The sequence below is a fragment of the Artemia franciscana genome, unplaced genomic scaffold, assembly GCF_032884065.1.
Source record: "Artemia franciscana unplaced genomic scaffold, ASM3288406v1 PGA_scaffold_33, whole genome shotgun sequence".
In the NCBI taxonomy this organism is placed as follows: Eukaryota; Metazoa; Arthropoda; class Branchiopoda; order Anostraca; family Artemiidae; genus Artemia; species Artemia franciscana.
The window spans coordinates 48,528-71,088 of record NW_027062668.1 but is presented as its reverse complement, the minus strand read 5'-3'; the positions used below and the strand labels follow the sequence as shown (position 1 = coordinate 71,088).

Genomic DNA, 22,561 nt, shown 5'->3' with positions numbered 1-22,561 from the left:
TGACAATCTATTTATATGTACAGACAATGGGACAGCGAAGAATGTTGTATATTCGCAAGTTTTACGTAGTTAAAAACATATATATATATATATATATATATATATATATATATATATATATATATATATATATATATATATATATATATTATATATATATATATATATATATATATACGTTACGTGGCATATTAGTTACGCGCCATTGTAGTTGTGTCCCTGTGTCCCACCTGTGAATATATATATATATATATATATATATATATATATATATATATATATATATATATATATATATATATATATATATATATATATATATATTCACAGGTGGGACACAGGGACACAACTACAATGGCGCGTAACTAATATGCCACGTAACGACTTACGCGTGGGGGGCTCGGGGGTTGCGAAGCGCCCCCACCAACTACGTGACACCTAGTTAGTCACAGCAAGTCACCGATATATTTACTGACATTGCTTGGGAGTTCAAAGCTGGTTGCTATTATTTTCAGTTGGGAAAGAGGCTCCCAACTGAGGGTCGACATCAATTGGTTGCTAACCAACCATGGGCTCATTTATTACCATTTCTTTTCAATTTGCTGTTATGCTTTTATGGTTTTTCCTTACTCTGCTCTCTTTACTATAGTTTCCTCGCATTTACTTTATAGTCCCCAATTTCAAAAAGGGACAAACCCCCTTTCTTCCTTTTACGCTAATCCAGTTTTTTGTCTTTCATGACACATTCTGGGGTCACTAGTAAAAAAGCGGAGGATTCTCAATTTGATGTTCTATTTTGTTAAATCTAAGTTTCAAACTTATTTATAAATCTTGCTTTCAGATTCGAAAAAGAAGACGCTTATTAAGGTGAAATCAGCAAAAATAAAAATTTCAGGAATCGTGGATATATTTTTAAGAGGAACTCTTTTGTAGACTCTTTTATTTTTCTCCTTTATTTTAAGTTATATGTTGACTTTACCATACAGAAGAAATGGATAATCTTCTTCATCTAGAGAACATTAGAAATAATCATTGGGCTTTTCTACTGGCCATTGCTATATTTAAGATCCATTTCAAATCAGCCAAATTACGAATAAAGGCGATTGTTTATTTATCCTTTCGCTTAAGAACTATTTTTATTAAGAGGCAATCGTTTTTACGCTTTCTCGATAATTCTTGATTGACAAAATCTTTCGAGGGATAGAATTGACTGAAATTGGTGACAGAGGACCTGATCCAGCGGCAAGTTATGAGATTAACTACCTGAGAGCTACATTAAAAAACTATGTTTTAACTGTCTCCAAAAGAAAACAGACCTACATCCTTTTGATGAAATTTCCCTGTCACACAGAGCACAAATTAAGATTTCCGCCTCTTCCCTTATTTTTATGCCATTTTTCGCAAGACGGCAATTTATAATCTGGTCAAGCGAGCAGAGAATTTGAAAAGTCACAGCATGCATTCGAAATGAGTTAAAGACGCAAGGAAAGCTCAATTCTAATTTTACCATTTTACTATTGAAATAGAAGCAATGAATACAAACGTGGAAGATGACAGACATGTGTGTTTCAAGTGTCATGTTATTATTGATGGACTTGACAACTATGTGGCTCATAGGCAAAGAAACTGCATAGGCCTACCACCAGAAAATATAATTGGTGCATCGGTTGTTATACCATCAGGGAACATAAATTCTGAATCATTTCATCTAGCATCAGATATTTACTTTGCTCCTCCTAGATCACAAAGTGCAAGTGATTTATTATTAGACAATGATTTGAAAGCTGAAGACTTTTTCTCTATGTTAGAGCTCCAAAGACAGCAAAATAGTCCATCTGGCTCAAGAAAAAGACAGAAAAATGATCCCAGAAACTTGATTGATCCTCAGTTTAGCATAACTGATATATGGTATGATACAGTTAACCATGAACACTTCATTGAAGATTTTAGTGATATTGATGTGTGTCAAGAGCTTGAATTTGCCTCAGAATCTCCAACTAAGAAATCCCATGGAAAAGATTATTCAAATAATCTATCTGTAGGTTGCTTGTATCTTTTTTGGGGTAGCCTAAACTTATTATGGTTGACCACATCTGAAGGAAAATTGGGTAATGTTTATATTAACAGACTATTCTAAGAAACACACTTTCTCCTACAGTCAATTGCATCTTGAATCATAAATCTAACATGTACTTGCATTAGAAATGAACCTTACCTGCATCACTATACATGTCAATTTAGGGTAGGCCTATATATTTACACATTTGGGGGGGGGGGTCAGGGGTGGGCAAATGCCCACCTCAGATTTTCCAGGGGGCCCAAGCTTCCACCACAAAGGGCCCTTTGCCAGCCATAATAATCAATTATGTCCAACATAATCCATTCTGTCCAATTGATTTGAAATTACTGCATGCCTATTAACCAAAGAGCATAATTACTTGACAACCCTTGGGGTAATTATGCTATTTGCTATTAATTATTGTAAACTTTGAAAGTAGCTAAGATACATAATAAAATTCTCAAGTTCTGTCAAATGCCTATTTCCTAGATGATTACGTGACATGAAGTGAGTTGGGGAGGCAAGATGGAGTTTATGCCCACCCCAAGATTTGGTCCAAATGGCGCCTCTGTAGGGGGTATGGGTATAAAGTTCATTTTTGATACATTATTATTATTAGGATTAACAATGCCTCTTGAATACTATGGTCCCTGCGTCAGCCCTGCAGTGCATTGCTGCAGCATGATTCAATCTCTGGGTCCCGTATTACCAAGCTAAGGTCAAACCCACTGCACCACTACAGGACATTCATTTTTGATACAAATCCTGCCCCCCCCCCCTTATGTACAAATATATAGCCTACCCTGAATTGTTGTATATAGGGGGTGGAGGTAAAGTTCATTTCTGACACAACTGCACTTTAAATTTGGATTCAGAATCCAATTCTGACTATAGAGGTATTTTTTAGCTACCTGAATAGTCTGTTAATATAAATGTTACCCAGAAAATTTAAGGCAGTGCCCTTATTGGTTATTTTAAATCTCTTTTACTCTTTCCAAGTATCATTGTTGCTGTTCTTACAATGTCCCCTCCCCCTCCTGATGGTCCTAATCTCTACATTTTTTTGCATCTTGTGATGTATCATGTTTTCTTTGTTAACCAGTTTTCTTACTTTCTTGACTTGGCAAAAAATATTCAAACAAGAGATTTCAACATTGTTAATGAATAAAATATTATTTTAAAGCATGAATTACAATGGAAGGAAACATTATAATCTTACTAATAGATGCATGTTGCATACTATAAAGGAAGAAATTCACTGTTCTTGTGTTTTTCTGCTGATTGATGTGGATGGCAGAAGGAGTGGATTGGTGCTTCTAGTTTGTTAATAGTGATTTCCCAAATTTCATTATTAGCTTATGTCTGCAATCAAATAAGGTGGGCAAATTCAAGAGCTTAAGGGCACTTTCATAGCTGCTGAAACTGGGTCCAAGTATTATCATAGTAGTGTGTTTTTGAACATGTTCTAGTTCATCTGCCATGTAAGCTGTGTTCTGAGTTTGGGGACCCCAAACAGGACAGCAATACTCAAGGAAAGGCCTGATGTAGGTTGTATATACCAGCAGGAGCTGATGATCAGAGAAGCCTAACCTGTGTATACTTGTTAAACTCTGGATTGAGTAGTGACCTTTGTGCACAATATTGTCTACATGCAGCTTAAACGAGCAGTCACTTGTAAATGTTACACCTAGGATTGTTGCAGAGGAAACAATTAGAAACATAGCATCTGGGATAGTGATATCTCGCTTGAGCAGATTAGATTGTAAAACTTTTGATTTCTGTTCATTCACTTGTAGAGTATTTGATTTACACTGATTGATTAAGTTTGTGAAGAAGCTTGGGTAAGACTGCTGCTTTGCTACTGCATTTTTGACTCTTTGTTTGAGAGGTGCAGACAAGTCATCAACAAACTTGAAATACTCTTCAAATTCTGCAAGGATGGGGTTGATGACAGCAAGAAATAAAAGAGCAGCTAATTTTGTTCCTTGGGGGCATCTGTACATTAGTCCTGACCAGTCAGAGCAGGTGTCTTCAGCAAACAAAGAGTAAACCGATTGCTTACTACCCTTTAAAAATTATCACACTAATAGTAGTATTTATTTTTTAGCTCCCATTTCTTTTGGATTTGTTAATGCAGTCACGTGTTTGATAACGTTGAATGCTTTTCAGTAGTCTGCCAAAAATAAGTTGACAGTACCATTAGAAGTGTTCAACCACTAGGCAATTGAGTAATACATTCACACTAGATATATTGCCATGCTACTGCCTCATATGCAACCACGTTGGTATTGATTGATTGCAGGAGCAATTTGTTCTAACCAAGAATGGTAGATAAAACCCTCGGCTACTTTTTGCTAAGTTAGGAGTTATCAATATTGGTCTCAGTTGGTCACAGGACTGGGGTGTCTTGACTTTCAGTATAACATGGACAGATGCTGCTTTCCATATCTTTGGAAATGATTGATCTGTGAAACATTGGTTTATCACTGATGTGATTGGCTTGGCTAAGAAAGGTGAGTACTCTTTCAGTAATTTTACAGGGAGTTCACCTGGGTATGAGGCATAGTTGTTATGTAGTCATCCAATTGCATAGTGAGCTGCCATTTCTGACACCTCTACAATTTCATCTGTACTACTGTTGTTAATGATGTCACCCATTTGTTCATCACTTACAGTTGGGTGGGTAGTACAAATCTGAGTAAACAATTTATTGACTTCCAAGGCTTTTATCAGACTACCATCTGGGTTATTGATTTGTATTTCGTTTCCTTTCTTTTTCCCACTAAGCTGTTTTACTGCGTCATGCCACTTGTGAGAATCTGACTTGAGGAGTGATACTATTTTTTCTTGTACGTGTCTTTTTGGGAAGCTCAGAGGGCTGAGACGATTTTGCTTCTTATCTTGTTTGCATTCAGTGTGTCTCTTGTAGCATGGAGTTTACATTGTTCTTCGATATTTTTTTTTATTATATTAGTATCTAACCATGGCTTATCCATCTCACATATTGTGCGTTTGTAAGTGGAAAAAAATCATGGTACATTTGCTGCAGATCGAGTATAATGTATGAACTTTTTCATCAATATTTGTTATAACACAAATTGGATCAAATTCAAAGTTAGCGATCCACCTGCCAAATGCTTGGATGGAGCTTTCACTGAGGGGTCTTTAAACTATTTTAATCTTTTTTGGTTTTGGTATATGATTTCTGCTCTTTGGTTTCCACCAGAGAATGTTGCGGTCTGACTTAGCGAGTGGCCCTAGGGAAACTGGTGGTTCATAAAACACCTCAAGATTCGTTAGTATGAGGTCTAGTATGCTTCCACTTTCATGAGTGGGAACATCGACCACTTGTTTTAGATCCAATACATGTGAAATCCAATTTTTGTCGGCTAAGTTAAAGTCTCCAGCTACAATGAAAGCTGGATTACTGAATTGTTTCTGAAAGTTGTCAACTTGATGCTGCAGAAATGTCACTAATTCACGTCCATTGCGAGCAGCTTCAGGATAGTATACTGCTGCTATAATGATACACGAGTAAGTTCTTGGTAACCCTCTCTGTCTGCACCACAGCCAGATTGTTTCATGACAGGAATCTGAAGGGTTATTAAGTTGTCTTAATAATGGCATGGCAAGTCTTCACGGCCATAGATACCTCATTCACATCCACGTCGTGTGTCGTCTCTGTCACGTCTGGTATTTATGAAGTTCAGATTCTTTAAGAATACTTATCTGGGCGGAATTGGTTTATTAATCAAGTATTTTTGGTTTGCTAAGAAAATGCTTCTGCTTAAAAAAAAAACATTCCTAATGCACAAAACACTAAGATAATTAATCACAGCTTGCTGGTCACAACCATGGTCCATCTGAAATACCAACTAATTTGTATTTTACTAGTATGACTATATTTGGTTTCAGAAGTGCTCATAAAAATAACAGAACTGTCTTTTATACAGTACTATAACTAATGGTGATCTATTTCTAATATGGGCTAGCCTAGACAAAGAAGAATAGTAGCCTAAAGTTTATTATAAGGCAGAAATCAGAAAGGTAAAATTTGAGATGAAATCCTATTGTAGTCTTGGAGAGTTGTTCAATTAAGAGAATTAAGCTTTCAGGAATTAATCCAAAACTTATATAATGAACCTTAGAAGATGTTTTCTAGTTGCTGTCTCTACTCATTTCCTACTTCTGAGGATTGTAAAATTGTACAGAAGAAAAACTATGAAAAACATTGTGTTTTTCCTTAATTCCATTTTGAGTAACTTGTTTTTTACTCTATGCTCGGAGAGATAGTTGTAATTATTTGTGTAAAATTTTAATCCACATGAAGATTTTTTTTCTCAGATTTTCTCCAAAATCTTGTACATCAGGATTTAGTGATATAATGAGGGCCAAAGCACTATATTTGGGATGTAGCTCTATTCCCAAAAATTTCACTTTATATATCAGCCAAGTTTGCCAAAAGATGGAGTTCTTGCAAGACCCAAGGGATAGGGATAGATACCATGCTTCAAAGTAATTTCCTGGGTGACATGTTAGGCTCCAGACCAACCCCTTAAAGTTTTAGTTTTCAAACTTAGCTGCTTTCCAAAATTGTAAAATGCCCCACTCATTTGGAACTTACCAGAAAGAAATGCTTTTTTTAGTAAAAGAAATAAACTTCCAAATTCTCTATTCAATGATATGTTGTTTTTTTTTCAAATTAAATCTTTTTGGTATTATGAACTGACTGTCAAGCTCAAAACACATTGGAAAGCCCAAAAACTAGGAAACTCTTGGGGCTAGTCCAAATAGGGGGGAGGGGACTGGGATGTAATTGTGATGTTATTGATTGGTACATTGTCTTTTATTTAGAGATATTCTGTATTGTTACATGTTTTTAAATAGTTTAAAACATTATCTAGGAAAAATATTGATTAGAGAACCTATTTCTGTATAGGTTTCTTTCCTATTTTATTTCCACTCTATAATATAGCTTAACCAGATGAACCATTCTGTGGACTTTTCAACTCTGTTTCCAAATATACAGATCATTACTGTTTTGAATGGATTCCATTCTCCTCCTCCCCCCTCTTTTGAGGCCAGATAAAGCCCTAGGTTGTGTACACTTTTCATTTTCTGGGTTTCCATAATTAATTATTCTTTTGCTTATTTCTCATCAACAGTTGCTTGATAATAGAAAATTAAAGCCAATTAAAAAAAAGCTAATGGTTGTATAGCATATTCTAGATCTGGTTCTGTCAGTGGATGTGTGGAGTTTGGAATGGATTGGATTAAATTTGGAAAGAGCATTAGGTGTAGAATCAAATGATGTACTTTTTTTCCTATCTGATATATTGGTTCTTATTGATATATTGGTATATATTGATATTGGTAATATTGATATATTGGTTCTTCCACCAAAAATAAGAACAAAGTGTTTCTTTAAGGGCCTGAAATGGAATTTGTAGTGGTAGTGTCTAATATGTATGGAAATAGCATTAAAAGAAACATTGATTAGTGTGTTCATCTTTTAGGTAGTAAATTAATCAAAATAACAAATTTACTCAAAGAACATGGTAAGGTGCATCAAGTTGTATATTTGTAGTTTAGCTGGAAAATTAATATTGAAAACCCTAAACTTGCTGATCATTTGCAAAGCTCTGCAGTAAATAATTATGCTGTTTTAGTTGACATAAAAAAAAAAAGAGTTTTTCAGCTGAAAATAGCATACGGAGCAACATTAAAACATAAAACGAACATAAATTATTCCTTGTGGCTGTATGAGGGGAGTTGTCCCTCTTCAATTCCTTGCTCTTTACGCTAAAGTTTGTCCTGCTTCTTTAAAAATAATTCCTGAAACATATGAGTTGTTTCAGCTTTAATGTTACTGTCGTTAGTTGTAAAGTAATTAATGTTGTAATTAAGTTTGAAATGTCAAAATTGTTTAAATTTTATCACAGGAGTAATTGTTACTTTCTGCTGAAAAAACCAACTTTATTTGTTTAATTTCCGATTGTTTTCAAATCATGCCATGAAAGCTCCTCCTTTTTTATGGAAGATTACAACTGAAAAATTCCACCCCACGAAAAATGAAAAAAAAAGAAGAAAAATACTGTATGTTTCCCATTAACAAATATTATATGTAAACAATGGGCAAATTGCATATCTTACAGCTTTTTCCCCAGGGACCTCTAGGTTCATGTCATCATTATAGGCATAATTAATGGACCTTTCATCTATGGTGAATCAAATGGCTATTTTAAAATTCTAGTTAGATGTCTGTGGGGGGGGGGAATGGCGTTTGAGGAAGGTTAGTTGCCCTCGAATGTTTTTGATCAGAGGCAACGCTCTAGCCTTATCTATAAAAAGACCCATAAGGATTCAATATATTCTTGTTATTTTTTCACAGAGCCCCTCCTTATCAAGGTAGAGTTGTATAAACTTTTGGCATGGCTCATTTGATTGCAAATTGAAAGTTCTCATGCCTTTATTAAGAGCCAAAATGATCAGAGGGCAACCATCCCCCACCCCTAGTAATTTTGTTCAAAATCGTCCAAAAATCGAATAACTATGCGTCCAGGGTTGATACACCCCCCCCCCCCAGAGCCTTCAGCGCAAGGCCTGTAACTTGTGCAAGTTGCCCATTGTTAACATATAAGATTTTTATTGAGGAAAGGGATTATTTTTGATTCTAAGTGTCCAAAAAAGCTTTGTGTATTAATTTGAAACTTTGAGGAAATGTTGAGAGGGATGCAAAGCATAGACAAACCACACTATCTGCATTCTGGTTATATAAAAGGTGTGTCAGCAACAGTTAAGGGTATTATGTTGAAACTTTTAGGAGATGTTGAAGAGTGATTGGAGGGAAACCAGCCCCCTACTCTTGTTAGATGCCCCCCTAAGAAACATCCACTTAAAAAATATTAAATAGCCACCCTGTTCAAAATAGTCTAAAGGTCAAATAACTGTTTCTTCAGGGATGGCGAAACCCCCCACAGCCCCTTGGGCAAGGATTGTAAGTGCAAGCTGGCCATTGTTTGGGAAAAGGAGGCGTGTTCCATCCTGAGTTATCAGAAAGGCTGTGGTTAGTAAGGTGCAACTTATTAAGATGAAAAATACAACATGAAAAACGAACAACAATTAATCAATAGAGTTGCAACATTACTTGAAAAGAACAAATGTAGGTTACACCCCTTCTCCCCCCCCCACCATTGCTTTTCTGGTGTTTGCCCCCTCCCTCTAGAAAATTTCCACAGCTTTTCCTGCTAGATCGAACTTATCTGAAAAAGTAATTTGGAATCATTAAACATATTCTTATTTTTAGTACAGTTTTGGTCTAGGGGGGAAGAACCATGGTGGGATTTATAACCATGAGAAGTATTTTTAAGGTATGCATTTCAAAGGCTGACCAAGGATATTCTAAGTCTGAAAAACCCACATTATTTCATGCATTTTTGTGTATTTGGACAAATAACACCTTCAAGACATACAATCTTATGGTTATGGTTATCAAACTTATGGTTATCAAACTATGGTTATCAATCTTATGGTTATCAAACAATCTTATGGTTATGCACTAAATCAAGGTTTTCTTGCACTGATTCAAGATGAAGCTCGATTTTGTTCTGTGACATCAAAACCTTGGTCTGAACTGAGTCATCCTTTTTTCTTTTTTTTGGCACTCAATCAGGACTTACCTCAAATTTTTAACATGTCATTCTGCGACTTGTCTCGTTGTCGCGAGGAACTACTCACATTATAACTCACGTTTATAGTGTGAGTTGTTCTTATTTATTTATTGTTTTTTGTTTCTTTTCATGTGTTTAGTTATCATGTTTTTTGTGTTATGTTTAAAAAAAAACGTTATTTTCTTCTTTTATGTCGTTTGTAATTTTTTTTCCGTTGAGAAAGGCTCCCGGACGTAGGGCTGAAAATTCGGATTATTTTTATTTTTTTAGTTAAAGTGTAGTTTTGTGTTTATATTTTATTTTTTGTTCACAGCTTTGTCTAAATTAAAACCCATTTTCTCTTTGCTTAATTTTTCGTAAATGGAAAAGCAGTGTGATCTAAGAAATTATTTTCTTTAAATGGCATTATTAAAGTTTTGAAAAAAATTGCGGCTCTCTTTTTGTGATAAACTCCTATAAGGGCTTAATTCAAACATTTGTCATTTTTAGTTAGCTTCCTCATATTGGTTTTTACATTTCAGGGAATAGAAACACAGAAAGTGTGTACCAGTTTTAGTCAGCTCTGTAAGCCATCACAAAAATTGCAGAAATTTCGGGGGAAATGGATGCCAGGGGATGAAAAAGATTTGATAGCTCATGAAGAAGAAGAATTTCCGTGTTCCTCAACCATGGAGCCTGATCCTGTTACTCAATCCTCATTTGAAAATATTGAGTCCGTACAGAACCTTGAAGAAGAAACTGGTATATCCAACGTTTTAGAAAGCATTGAATCCTCATTTGAAAGCATTGAGTCCGTACAGAACCATGAAGAAGAATCTGGTATACCCAAAGTTTCCGAAAGCACTGGATCCTCATTTAAAAACATAGAGTCCGTACAGAATCTTGAAGAAGAATCTGGTATACCCAAAGCTTTAGTACCAAAGGTTGATTTCCCCCATTTAGCCTGTAGTGCTAGAAAACCACGTAAAGGTGACATTACATGCACTATATGTTTTGCAAAAGTTCCTAAACATTTATTTGGCAAACATTTACTATCAATGTATCATTACAGACATAGTAAAAGAAAAATCAAAACAAATGAGGTATTGATACTGGAAAACATTGAAAAAATAGTGAAGGAATGTGCATATCAGTGTGCTATGTGCCGATTCTATTGTAACTCTGATATAGACTTTCAACGCCATTGGAACTCTCCTGTTCATATGCGGAAAGATTCAAAAGTATCTGGAATATATGTGTGTAGTGCTTGCAACTTTGAGTCCTACTTTGAAAACTTTTCCCAACATTTAATTTCAAGAGAACATGAAGAAAGATCTGCAATTGTTTTCCAGTGTGTTCCCATCGTGATCCGTAAAAGACAAGAATTTGAATGTGAAAATTGCATTAAAAAGTTTAACTTAAGAGTAATATTGAAACGACACAAGTTAAGGTGTCAAAAACTTGTATCTTCAGACATCCTTAAAGCTGATCTGTCGTTGAATGTCAAAAATCAGAGCCGTCTCACACCAGTCAACGATCGTGATTCAAGTCACAAATCTGTTAGAATTCTAGAATCATCTAGCTTTGAAAAACAATGTATTGAAAATGAATCCAGTGATTATTTTCTCTGCTCATATTGTACATTTCGAACTCTACAAGGCACAGTTTTAAGACGTCATTTAGCTGAGAATCACAATGAAAAGTCAAATTTTCACTGTTTTATATGTAAATTAAATTTTGCGTCACAAAAAGAAGTTGTTTATCATAGAAAAAGTCAAGAGCATAGAGAGAAATCTGAACTTTTCAAAAACGGAAAACATTTTATTAAAAATTGTTCCCATTGTTATAGCACTTTTGATGATATACCCAGTCTTCGGGAACACATAAAAGAAGAACATTCTGACCTTATGGCTAAATGTTATATTTGTAAGGAAAGGTTTCCATTCAAGCAGGATCTTGTGACACACAGGTTAGATCTATTATTTTATTTGTCTGGTAATAGTACCGGTAAAAACAACAAAGTGAGGATTAGGTCGATAATTTTTGTATTATTTTTATCTTATAAATATATGTATACGTATATATATATATATATATATATATATATATATATATATATATATATATATATATATATATATATATAGATAGACTAGCTGTTGGGGTGGCGCTTCGCGCCACCCCAACACCTAGTTGGTGGTATATATATATATATATATATATCTATCTATATAAAAATAAGTTGTCTGTCTGTCTGTGGATCAGGTGACGTCATGTTTCTGTGTCGGCTGACGTCATGAAATTAGTTGTCGTCATTTTTGCTATGACGGTGACGTCATTAAAGATGTTTAAGACATATATGTTCACGTAGAAATCTATTAATGTTTAACTTTACAATGACTGATGAACTTACAATGGCAAAAGCCGATGAAGATGCTCAAAGAGTCTATGCCAAAAAACTTGCTGCTGATAGAGAAAGTCAAAAAAGAAAGCGTGCCGAGGAACTACCAGAGCAGCGCGAAAGCAGACTTGCTGCTAAAAGAGAAAGTGAAAAAAGAAGGCGTGCCGAGGAATCACAAGAACAGCAAGAAATCAGGCTTGCTGCTGATAGAGAAAGTAAGAAAAGAAAGCGTGCCGAGGAATCACAAGAACAGCAAGAAATCTATATATATGAAAACAAGTTGTCTGTCTGTCAGGTGACGTCATTTTTCTGTGTCGACTGACGTAATTTTTTCAACTGACGAAATTACAGACCGGGACATCGGGACACAAATGACGACCGGGACACCGGCACATAGGGAATATAAATGACGACACTCAAAGAGAAAGTGACCGGGACAAAAGGAATGTTCGATTAGCAATCACCATCAACAAAGCACCGGGACACAAATGACGACCGGGACACAGGGAGTATAAATGACGACCAGGACATAAGTAAAAAAAAAACTAAAAAAAAGGTAAAAACTACAAAAAAACTAAAAAGAAAAAAAAAGTAAAAACTAATAAAAAACTAAAAAAGCTAAAAAACTAAAAAAAAGAAAAAAGAAAAAAAAATAAAAAAGGAAAAAAAAGAAAAATAAAGGAGAAAAACAAAACTAAAAAACGAATGTATATACAGACCGGGACACCGGGATACAAATGACGACCGGGACACAGGGAATATAAATGACGACCGGGACACAACTACAACGGGGACGTCGGGGGGCACAGGGGAATATAAATGACGACCGGGACACAAGGAATATAAATGACGCCCGGGACACTCAAAGAGAAATCACAGACTGGGACACCGGGACACAAATGACTACCGGGACACAGGGAATATAAATGACGACCGGGACACAGGGACATGGCGACACAGGGAATGGTCGATTAGCAATCACCATCAACAAAGCTCAAGGGCAATCATTAGAATCATGAGGTATAGATCTGAATACGGATTGTTTTCCCATGGACCATTATATGTTGCATGTTCAAGAGTCGGTAAACCTGACAATCTGTTTATATGCACAGACAATGGGACAGCAAAGAATGTTGTATATTCGCAAGTTTTACGTAGTTAAAAACATATATATATATATATATATATATATATATATATATATATATATATATATATATATATATATATATATATATATCTATATATATAAAAATAAGTTGTCTGTCTGTCTGTGGATGTGTGGATGGATGTGTCAGGTGACGTCACCTGAAAAAACTGGATTAGGTGACGTCAAAACTGAAAAAACTAAAAAAAGGCAAAAACTACAAAAAAAACTAAAAACTAATAAAAAAAATAAAAAAGCTAAAAAACTAAAAAAACTATAAAGGTAAAAACCAATAAAAAACTAAAAAAAAAACTGAAAAAACTAAAAAAAGGCAAAAACTACAAAAAAAAACTAAAAATTAATAAAAAAAGTAAAAAAGCTAAAAAACTAAAAAAACTAAAAAAACTAAAAAAAGGTAAAAAACTAAAAAAATAAAAAATAAAAAAAAACTAAAAAAAAGGAAAAAACTGAAAAATAAGCTAAAATAAAGGTAAAAACCAATAAAAAACTAAAAAAAAAAAGGAAAAAACTAATAAATGACGACACTCAAAGAGAAAGCGACCAGGACAAAAGGAATGTTCGATTAGCAATCAACAAAGCACCGGGACACAGGGAGTATAAATGACGACCAGGACATAAGTAAAAAAAAAAAAACTATCTATATATATAAAAATAAGTTGTCTGTGGATCTGTGGATCGTGGATCAGGTGACGTCACCTGAAAAAACTGGATCAGGTGACGTCAAAACTGAAAAAACTAAAAAAAGGCAAAAACTACAAAAAAAACTAAAAACTAATAAAAAAAATAAAAAAGCTAAAAAACTAAAAAAACTAAAAAAAGGCAAAAACTACAAAAAAAACTAAAAACTAATAAAAAAGCTAAAAAACTAAAAAAACTAAAAAAAAGGCAAAAACTACAAAAAAACTAAAAACTAATAAAAAAAATAAAAAAGCTAAAAAACTAAAAAAACTAAAAAAAGGTAAAAAACTAAAAAAACTAAAAACTAAAAAAAAACTAAAAAAGGTAAAAACTAAAAGAACTAAAAAAGAAAAAAATAAATGACGACACTCAAAGAGAAAGCGACCAGGACAAAAGGAATGTTCGATTAGCAATCAACAAAGCACCGGGACACAGGGAGTATAAATGACGACCAGGACACAAGTAAAAAAAAAAATTAACAAAACTAAAAAGAAGGTAAAAACTACAAAAAAACTAAAAAGAAAAAAAAACTAAAAACTAATAAAAAAACTAAAAAATCTAAAAATCTAAATAAACTAAAAAAGAAAAAAAAAGGAAAAAAATAAAGGAGAAAAACAAAACTAAAAAACGAATGTATATACAGACCGGTACACCGGGATACAAATGACGACCGGGACACAGGGAATATAAATAACGACCGGGACACAGGGACACAACTACAACGGGGACACCGGGGGAAACAGGGGGATATAAATGACGACCGGGACAAAAAAACTAAAAAGAAATAAAAACTAAAAACTAATAAAAAAAACTAAAAAATCTAAAAATCTAAATAAGCTAAAAAAGAAAAAAAAGGAAAAAAATAAAGGAGAAAAACAAAACTAAAAAACGAATGTATATACAGACCGGGACACCGGGATACAAATGATGACCGGGACCCGGGACACAGGGAATATAAATGACGACCGGGACACAGGGACACAACTACAACGGGGACACCGGGGGAAACAGGGGGATAACCTGACAATCTATTTATATGCAAAGACAATGGGACAGCAAAGAATGTTGTATATTCGCAAGTTTTACGTAGTTAAAACCATATATATATATATATATATCTATATTCACAGGTGGGACATAGGGACACAACTACAATGGCGCGTAACTATTATGGCGCGTAACGACTTACGCGCGCGGGGGGGCTTGGGGGGGGCGCGAAGCGCCCCCACCAACTAGGTGTTGGGGTGGCGCGAAGCGCCACCCCAACAGCTAGTATATATATATATATCTATATTCACAGGTGGGACATAGGGACACAACTACAATGGCGCGTAACTAATATGGCGCGTAACGACTTACGCGCGCGGGGGGGCTTGGGGGGGGGGCGCGAAGCGCCCCCACCAACTAGTATATATATATATATATATATATATATATATATATATATATATATATATATATATATATATATATATATATATATATATATATATATATATATGTTTTTAACTACGTAAAACTTGCGAATATATAACATTCTTTGCTGTCCCATTGTCTGTGCATATAAATAGATTGTCAGGTTTACCCACTCTTGAACATGCAACATATAATGGTCCATGGGAAAACAATCCGTATTCAGATCTATACCTCATGATTCTAATCATTGCCCTTGAGCTTTGTTGATGGTGATTGCTAATCGACCATTCCCTGTGTCGCCATCGTCATTTATATATCCCCCTTTACCTTTTTTTAGTTTTTTTAGTTTTTAAGCTTTTTTTTATTTTTTTTTATTTTTAGTTTTTTTTGTAGTTTTTACCTTCTTTAGATTTTTGCTTCTTTTATATTAATGCTAAAGCCAAAGTTCGAACCTGGAACCTCTTGAACCTGGAACATAACGCCTTATCAACTCAGCTACATCGGCTTGAATACATTTGTTTTTGAATTGGTATATGATGAAATAATTCAGACGTCATATATGATGAAAAAATTTTTAGTTTTTTTTTCCTTTTTTCTTTTTAGTTTTTTATTGGTTTTTATTTTTTTTAGCTTTTTTAGTTTTTTTCGTTTTTTCTTTTTAGTTTTTTTTGTAGTTTTTATCTTTTTTATTTATTTTTATTTTTATTCATATTTTTTTAGTTTTCTTTTTCTCTTTTATTTTTCAGTTTTTTAGTTTTTTTCTTTTTTAGTTTTTATTTTTTTTTTTAGTTTTTTACCTTTTTTTAGTTTTTTTAGTTTTTTAGCTTTTTTAGTTTTTTTTATTAGTTTTTAGTTTTTTTGTAGTTTTTGCCTTTTTTTAGTTTTTTTTCAGTTTCTTTAGTTTTTAGTTTTTTACCTTTTTTAGTTTTTTTTTAGTTTTTTAGTTTTTTTTTCTTTTTAGTTTTTTTGTAGTTTTTACCTTTTTTAGTTTTTTTTTCTTCTTTTGTATTAGTGTGAAATAATTCAGACGACATATGCGGACAAACACGACGTCACTCGACAGACAGACATAACCCACAAACAACTTATTTTTATATATATAGATATATATACATATATCTATATATATATAAAAATAAGTTGTTTGTGGGTTATGTCTGTCTGTCTGTCTGTCGAGTGACGTCGTGTTTGTCTGCATATGACGTCTGAATTATTTCACACTAATACAAAAGAAGAAAAAAAAACTAAAAAAGGTAAAAACAACAAAAAAAACTAAAAAGAAAAAAAAATAAAAAACTAAAAAAACTAAAAAAGGTAAAAAACTAAAAACTAAAAAAAACTGAAAAAACTAAAAGAGGCAAAAACTACAAAAAAACTAAAAACTAATAAAAAAAACTAAAAAAGCTAAAAAACTAAAAAAAAATAAAAAAAATAAAAAAAGGTAAAAACTAAAAAAAACTAAAAACTAAAAAAGAAAAAACTAAAAAAAAGGAAAAAACTGAAAAATAAAAGAGAAAAAGAAAACTAAAAAAATTTAAATAATAATAAAAAAACTAAAAAAGATAAAAACTACAAAAAAAACTAAAAAGAACAAAAAAACTAAAAAAGCTAAAAAAAGGTAAAAACCAATAAAAAAACTAAAAAGAAAAAAAGGAAAAAAAACTAAAAATTTTTTTCATCATACAATATGACGTCTGAATTATTTCATCATATACCAAATCAAAAACAAAAGTATTCAAGCCGATGTAGCTGAGTTGGTAACGCGGTATGTTCCAGGTTCTAGGTTCGAGAGGTTCCAGGTTCGAATCTGAATACAAAAGAAGAAAAAAAACTAAAAAAGGTAAAAACTACAAAAAAAACTAAAAAGAAAATAAACTAAAAAAATAAATAAAAAAAGCTAAAAAACTAATTAAAAGTAAAAAACTAAAAACTAAAAAAGAAAAAAAACCTAAAAAATGTAAAAACTACAAAACTAAAAACTAAAAACTAAAAAAAAACAAAAAAAATGTAAAAACTACAGAAAAAAACTAAAAAGAAAGAAAGGCTAAAAACTAATAAAAAAAAGAAAAAAAAGTGAAGAATAAAGGAGAAAAAGAAAACTAAAAAAAGGCGACCAGGACACAAAGAATGTTCGATTAGCAATCACCATCAACAAAGCACCGGGACACAAATGACGACCGGAACACAGGGAATATAAATGACAACGACTAACGTCATGTTTGTCAACTGATGAAATTACATACCGGGACACCGGGACACAAATGACGACCGGGACACAGGGAGTATAAATGACGACCGGGAACCTCAAAGAGAAATTACAGACTGGGACACCCGGACACAAATCACGACCAGGACACAGGGAATATAAATGACGACCGGGACACAGGGACACAACTACAACGGGGACGCCGGGGGCACAGGCGGGATATATAAATGACGACCGGGACACAGGGATTGTTCGAAGAGAAATTACAGACCGGGACACCGGGGCACAAATGACGACCGGGACACAGGGAATATAAATGACGACCGGGAACCTCATATATATATATATATATATATATATATATATATATATATATATATATATATATATATATATATATATATATATATATATCATGAAAAGAGAAATCACCAATGCAACAGCACAAACACACAAAAAAAGAGAGACAGAAGGAGAAAAGGAAGACTGTTTTCCTCCCCAGCCTTAAGCACGCGTCAGAAGTAAGTTGATGGTTGATAAGGGTGTAGTGTGTGCGTAATATGGGTAGCACCAAACCTAGCAATTATTTTTCTATTCCGACAGGAACGTAGCAACTAAAGAACTTGAACAATATTATTTTAAAATGTGTTGCCTTGTAATTGGAATCCATTTTCCAGAAAATTTTGCAAAGCCCCGACTGACACCAACCCTGAAATGAGGAGTGGAACAGGCCAAGAGGCACAACCTGATTGTCAGAATTGTCATTTGTGTAACTTGTCTTTTGAAGATGAACAGTCGTTGATGTTGCATACATTGTTGGCCCATTCTGACCCAACAAGATCTAGTGAGTAATTTGTAGTTGTTTCTTTCTCATGTCTACTTCCAGCTATATATGGGGAAGGAATATAAGGATCATTGGCACAAATGTAGTTAAGTAATAGAGAGGGGTGGGGCATGAAAAAGAGTTTGTTTTTAACTAGTTGCGCATGTCACTAGAATAGTTTCGTGTTTTTTGTTTCTGTTCTATGCTTTGTTGAAAGTTTGTGGAATTTAAGGTACTTGTGCATTATATGGTACACACTCGAGAATTTGGATCAACAGATCAGGCAATAATCGGTTTTTTTCTGTCAGTATTTGAAGAAAATTAGATTAGGCTCAGCTGAAATCTACATGGTAGATATATTTTTATTAAATATTTAATATATAGAGATGGCATTTTGGCTGGGTTAGGTTATGTTAGGTTAGATATTTAATATAATACGTTATGTGTGGCCCCCCTACCATAATTTTTTGTTGTAGTTTTCATAATTTTGTTACTAAAGTATTTTATTTTCATCAAATTTTGGTATATTTCATTAGAATTAAACTAAATTCACTTCTTGAGTGTGTACCATGTAATATACAAGTACAGAAATTAAAATACTCACTGAAATGTTGCACAGTTGACCAAACAAGTTCTTGTAAAATAACTATTTCTGACCTGTAGTAGGGAGGAATGTACTAAAATGTACTACGAAGGGGCTTAGTCTCGAAGTGTAGGCTACTCTCAATGCTATTTTCTTCCAAGGAGGACATTTCCGTTCCTGGGAGTGCTGTTTCGACCACTGTTACTAGAAAAAAGCCCAATCAACTGTAACCAAGTAGGAACTTGGTATATAAAAAAAAAACAGTAAATGACACTTTTGAGGGAAATTTTTAATGCAGTTGAGTTGTTTGCACGAGAACGTGCCGGTGCCTCAAGATAACGAAGTTTATCGTTATTACATGCTAAGATTGCTTGAATAGATCTACAAAGACCAGTTAACGTCAAGATGATCATCCTCGATTCTTAAATATTGCTGCCCTGAGGAGACGAGATTGAAGCTTATGATGAGGGTAAAACAGCCACCATGAAAACGAAAAACTCTTATTTCATCGAAATTATTCTTATGGTTGGAAAAAGTAGGGGGATTCTAGTACTTGTTCTTAATATTTTTGCTTAGTAGTCAATCCATTTCTCTGAATGTGTGCCTATGCTTTTTCTTTGCTCCCATCATCCAAAATATGTAGGGGTTGAAGAGGGGGGGGGGGGTCGCAATGTTTTTTTTTTAATTTTTTTCTTATGAACATTCAAGAAAGATGTTTTTTAATTCTAGGGGGCTTCCCCCTCCTGTTTCTCCAGTTCGTACATATTCGGTGTTACCATGTAAAGGAAGGAGATTTGTATAAAACAAATATTTTGAGATTTTCTTCCATTGCAGCCTAAGCCAAACATTATTTTACTTGACCTACTTACTTAATGCTACTACTTGGGTAGCACATAGAGAAGTACAACTCTTTACCTCGAGTCCAAAAAATCCTTGGCCAGTGTAATAGCTTCTTCAAAGTCATTGCATCATCGAAATAACCTGAACAAGGTTAATTGTTTAAAATATTCCCACGAAACATCTGAACTTCGAGATACCAGGGAGGGGGGAAATTCCTATTCCTGCTGGAAGTAAGCAAGCAAGGGGTGCAAAGGGGTGAGGATTCAAAATGAAAAAAAAAATTGTGGTGACTGTTTCTGCTGGTAGATATTCATTTAGGGTTAAAGCCTAATGTGCTCTACTGTAGGCTAGGGTATTTTATTCCTTTTCTTTTCATGGCATACAAATTTTTTATGTAAATTTAAATTTTGCGGAGCTGTATATATTTGCTTCACAGGACAAGGGGTGCATCGGAGAACTCCTCCACCTCTATGTGTATCTCTTAAATATATTTCTTAAATCTATATATATAAAAATAAGTTGTCTGTCTGTGTGTCTGTCAGGTGACGTCTTGTTTCTGTGTCGACTGACGTCATGAAGTTAGTTGTCGTCATTTTTGCTATGACGGTGACGTCATTAAAGATATTTAAGACATATATGTTCACGTAGAAATCTATTAATGTTTAAGTTTAAAATGACTGATGAACTTACAATGGCAAAAGCCGATGAAGATGCTCAAAGAGTCTATGCCAAAAAACTTGCTGCTGATAGAGAAAGTCAGAAAAGAAAGCGTGCCGAGGAATCAAAAGGACAGCAAGGAAACATGCTTGAGGCTGATAGAGACAGAAAGAACAGAAAGCGTGCCGAGGAACTACCAGAGCAACGCGAAAGCAGACTTGCTGCTAAAAGAGAAAGTGAAAAAAGAAGGCGTGCCGAGGAATCACAAAAATAGCAAGAAATCAGGCTTGCTGCTGATAGAGAAAGTAAGAAAAGAAAGCGTGCCGAGGAATCACAAGAACAGCAAGAAATCAGGCTTGCTGCTGATAGAGAAAGTAAGAAAAGAAAGCGTGCCGAGGAATCAGAGCAACCTGAAAGTTGTCGCCTGGCATTCATTTACAGCCCAGTCGATGATTATAGCTTGAGTAGATGTGTTCAAATCGGGACAATGTCTAAAATTTGTCCCTATTGCAAGGCCTTGAAATTCAATGGTGAAACAATGGGAATGTGTTGCGCCTCAGGAAAAGTTAAACTTCCTCTTTTGGCTGCACCACCAGAGCCATTGAAAACTTTCCTTACTGGAACTACGTCAGAATCTAAGCGTTTTTTGTCACAAATCAGAAAATACAACTCATGTTTCCAAATGAGGTCGTTTGGAGCCCAAATCGAAAATCCAGATCAATTTATGTCTACTTTCAAAGTAAAAGGGCAAATTTATCATAGAGCAGGGTCCCTTCTACCATTCTCAGGCGAGAATCATACATTTTTACAATTGTACTTCATCAGTGATAGAAATTCTGAATTGAATGCACGTTGCGAAATTTCTCCCAACGTTGAAAGGACAATCGTTTCCCAATTGCAACATCTTTTCCACGAAAATAATAATTTAGTGCGTCTGTTCAAAACAGCCATCGATTTGATGCCTACTGATACGCATAAAATTGTTATTTCCGCTGACAAAACGCCTCCTGGCCAACATGTGCGTAGATACAATGCTCCAACTGTCAACGAAGTGGCAATCGTTATGGTCGGTGATCAGTTTTTACCTCGAGACATTATTCTTCATAAGCGAAACGCTCAGTTGTTAAGAATTGCTGAAACTCATCGATGCTACGATGCCCTACAATATCCTATCATTTTTTGGGATGGAGCCGACGGCTATCACTTTAATATTAAATTGATGAATCCAGCCACTAACAAAGAAATGAATAAGAAATGCAGTGCAATGCATTATTATTCCTATAGACTAATGATTCGGCAGGATGAAGAAAATTATATTTTAAAATGCCGTGAATCGTTTCACCAATTTGTCGTTGATATGTATGCTAAAATTGAATCAGAACGTTTGCTATATATCCGCCTGAATCAGACCAAACTCCGCTCTGAACAAGACATTCATTTGCGAGATGCAGTTATAAATGACGGTAATACCACAAACGTTGGAAGATTAACAATTTTACCTTCGTCATATGCTGGCAGTCCCCGTCATATGCATGAATATGCTCAAGATGCTATTGCGTATGATCGTCTCTATGGTCGTCCATATTTATTTATTACATTTACATGCAATCAATCTTGGGACGAGATACTGCAGCTTTTACTTCAAGGACAATCGGCGGTTCATAGGCATGACATTACGGCCCGTGTCTTCCGGCAAAAGTTGAAATCACTGATAAACTACATAGTAAAACTTGAAGTGTTTGGGGCAGTGCGATCCCAATTCGATTAGCATTCGCAATCACCATTAACAAAGCTCAAGGTCAATCATTAGAAAAATGTGGTATAGATTTTAATACTGATTGTTTTTCCCATGGACAATTTTACGTTGCATGTTCGAGGGTCGGTAAACCTGACAATCTATTTATATGCAGCGACAATTGGACAGCGAAGAATGTTGTATATTCGCAAGCTTTACGCAGTTAATTTTTATTGTATCTATCTATCTATCTATCTATATAAAAACGAGTTGTGTGTATGCATGTTTGTTTGTTTGTAAAAAGAGCGTTTGCATATGACTTCATTATTAGTACATACGGCTTTGT

General features: G+C 34.3%; 1 protein-coding gene across 1 annotated transcript in view; it reads left to right on the top strand.

The window, feature by feature from the left end:
* Nucleotides 1–1,430: 1,430 nt before the first annotated feature.
* Nucleotides 1,431–22,561, top strand: part of LOC136041706 (PR domain zinc finger protein 5-like) — a 39,799-nt gene continuing 18,668 nt past the window's right edge. The window contains exons 1-3 of the mRNA XM_065726441.1: nt 1,431–2,038; nt 10,251–11,677; nt 18,255–18,421. Coding sequence (XP_065582513.1) covers nt 1,532–2,038; nt 10,251–11,677; nt 18,255–18,421 — 2,101 coding nt within the window. The 5' untranslated portion in view covers nt 1,431–1,531. The remainder of the gene's footprint in view (nt 2,039–10,250; nt 11,678–18,254; nt 18,422–22,561) is intronic.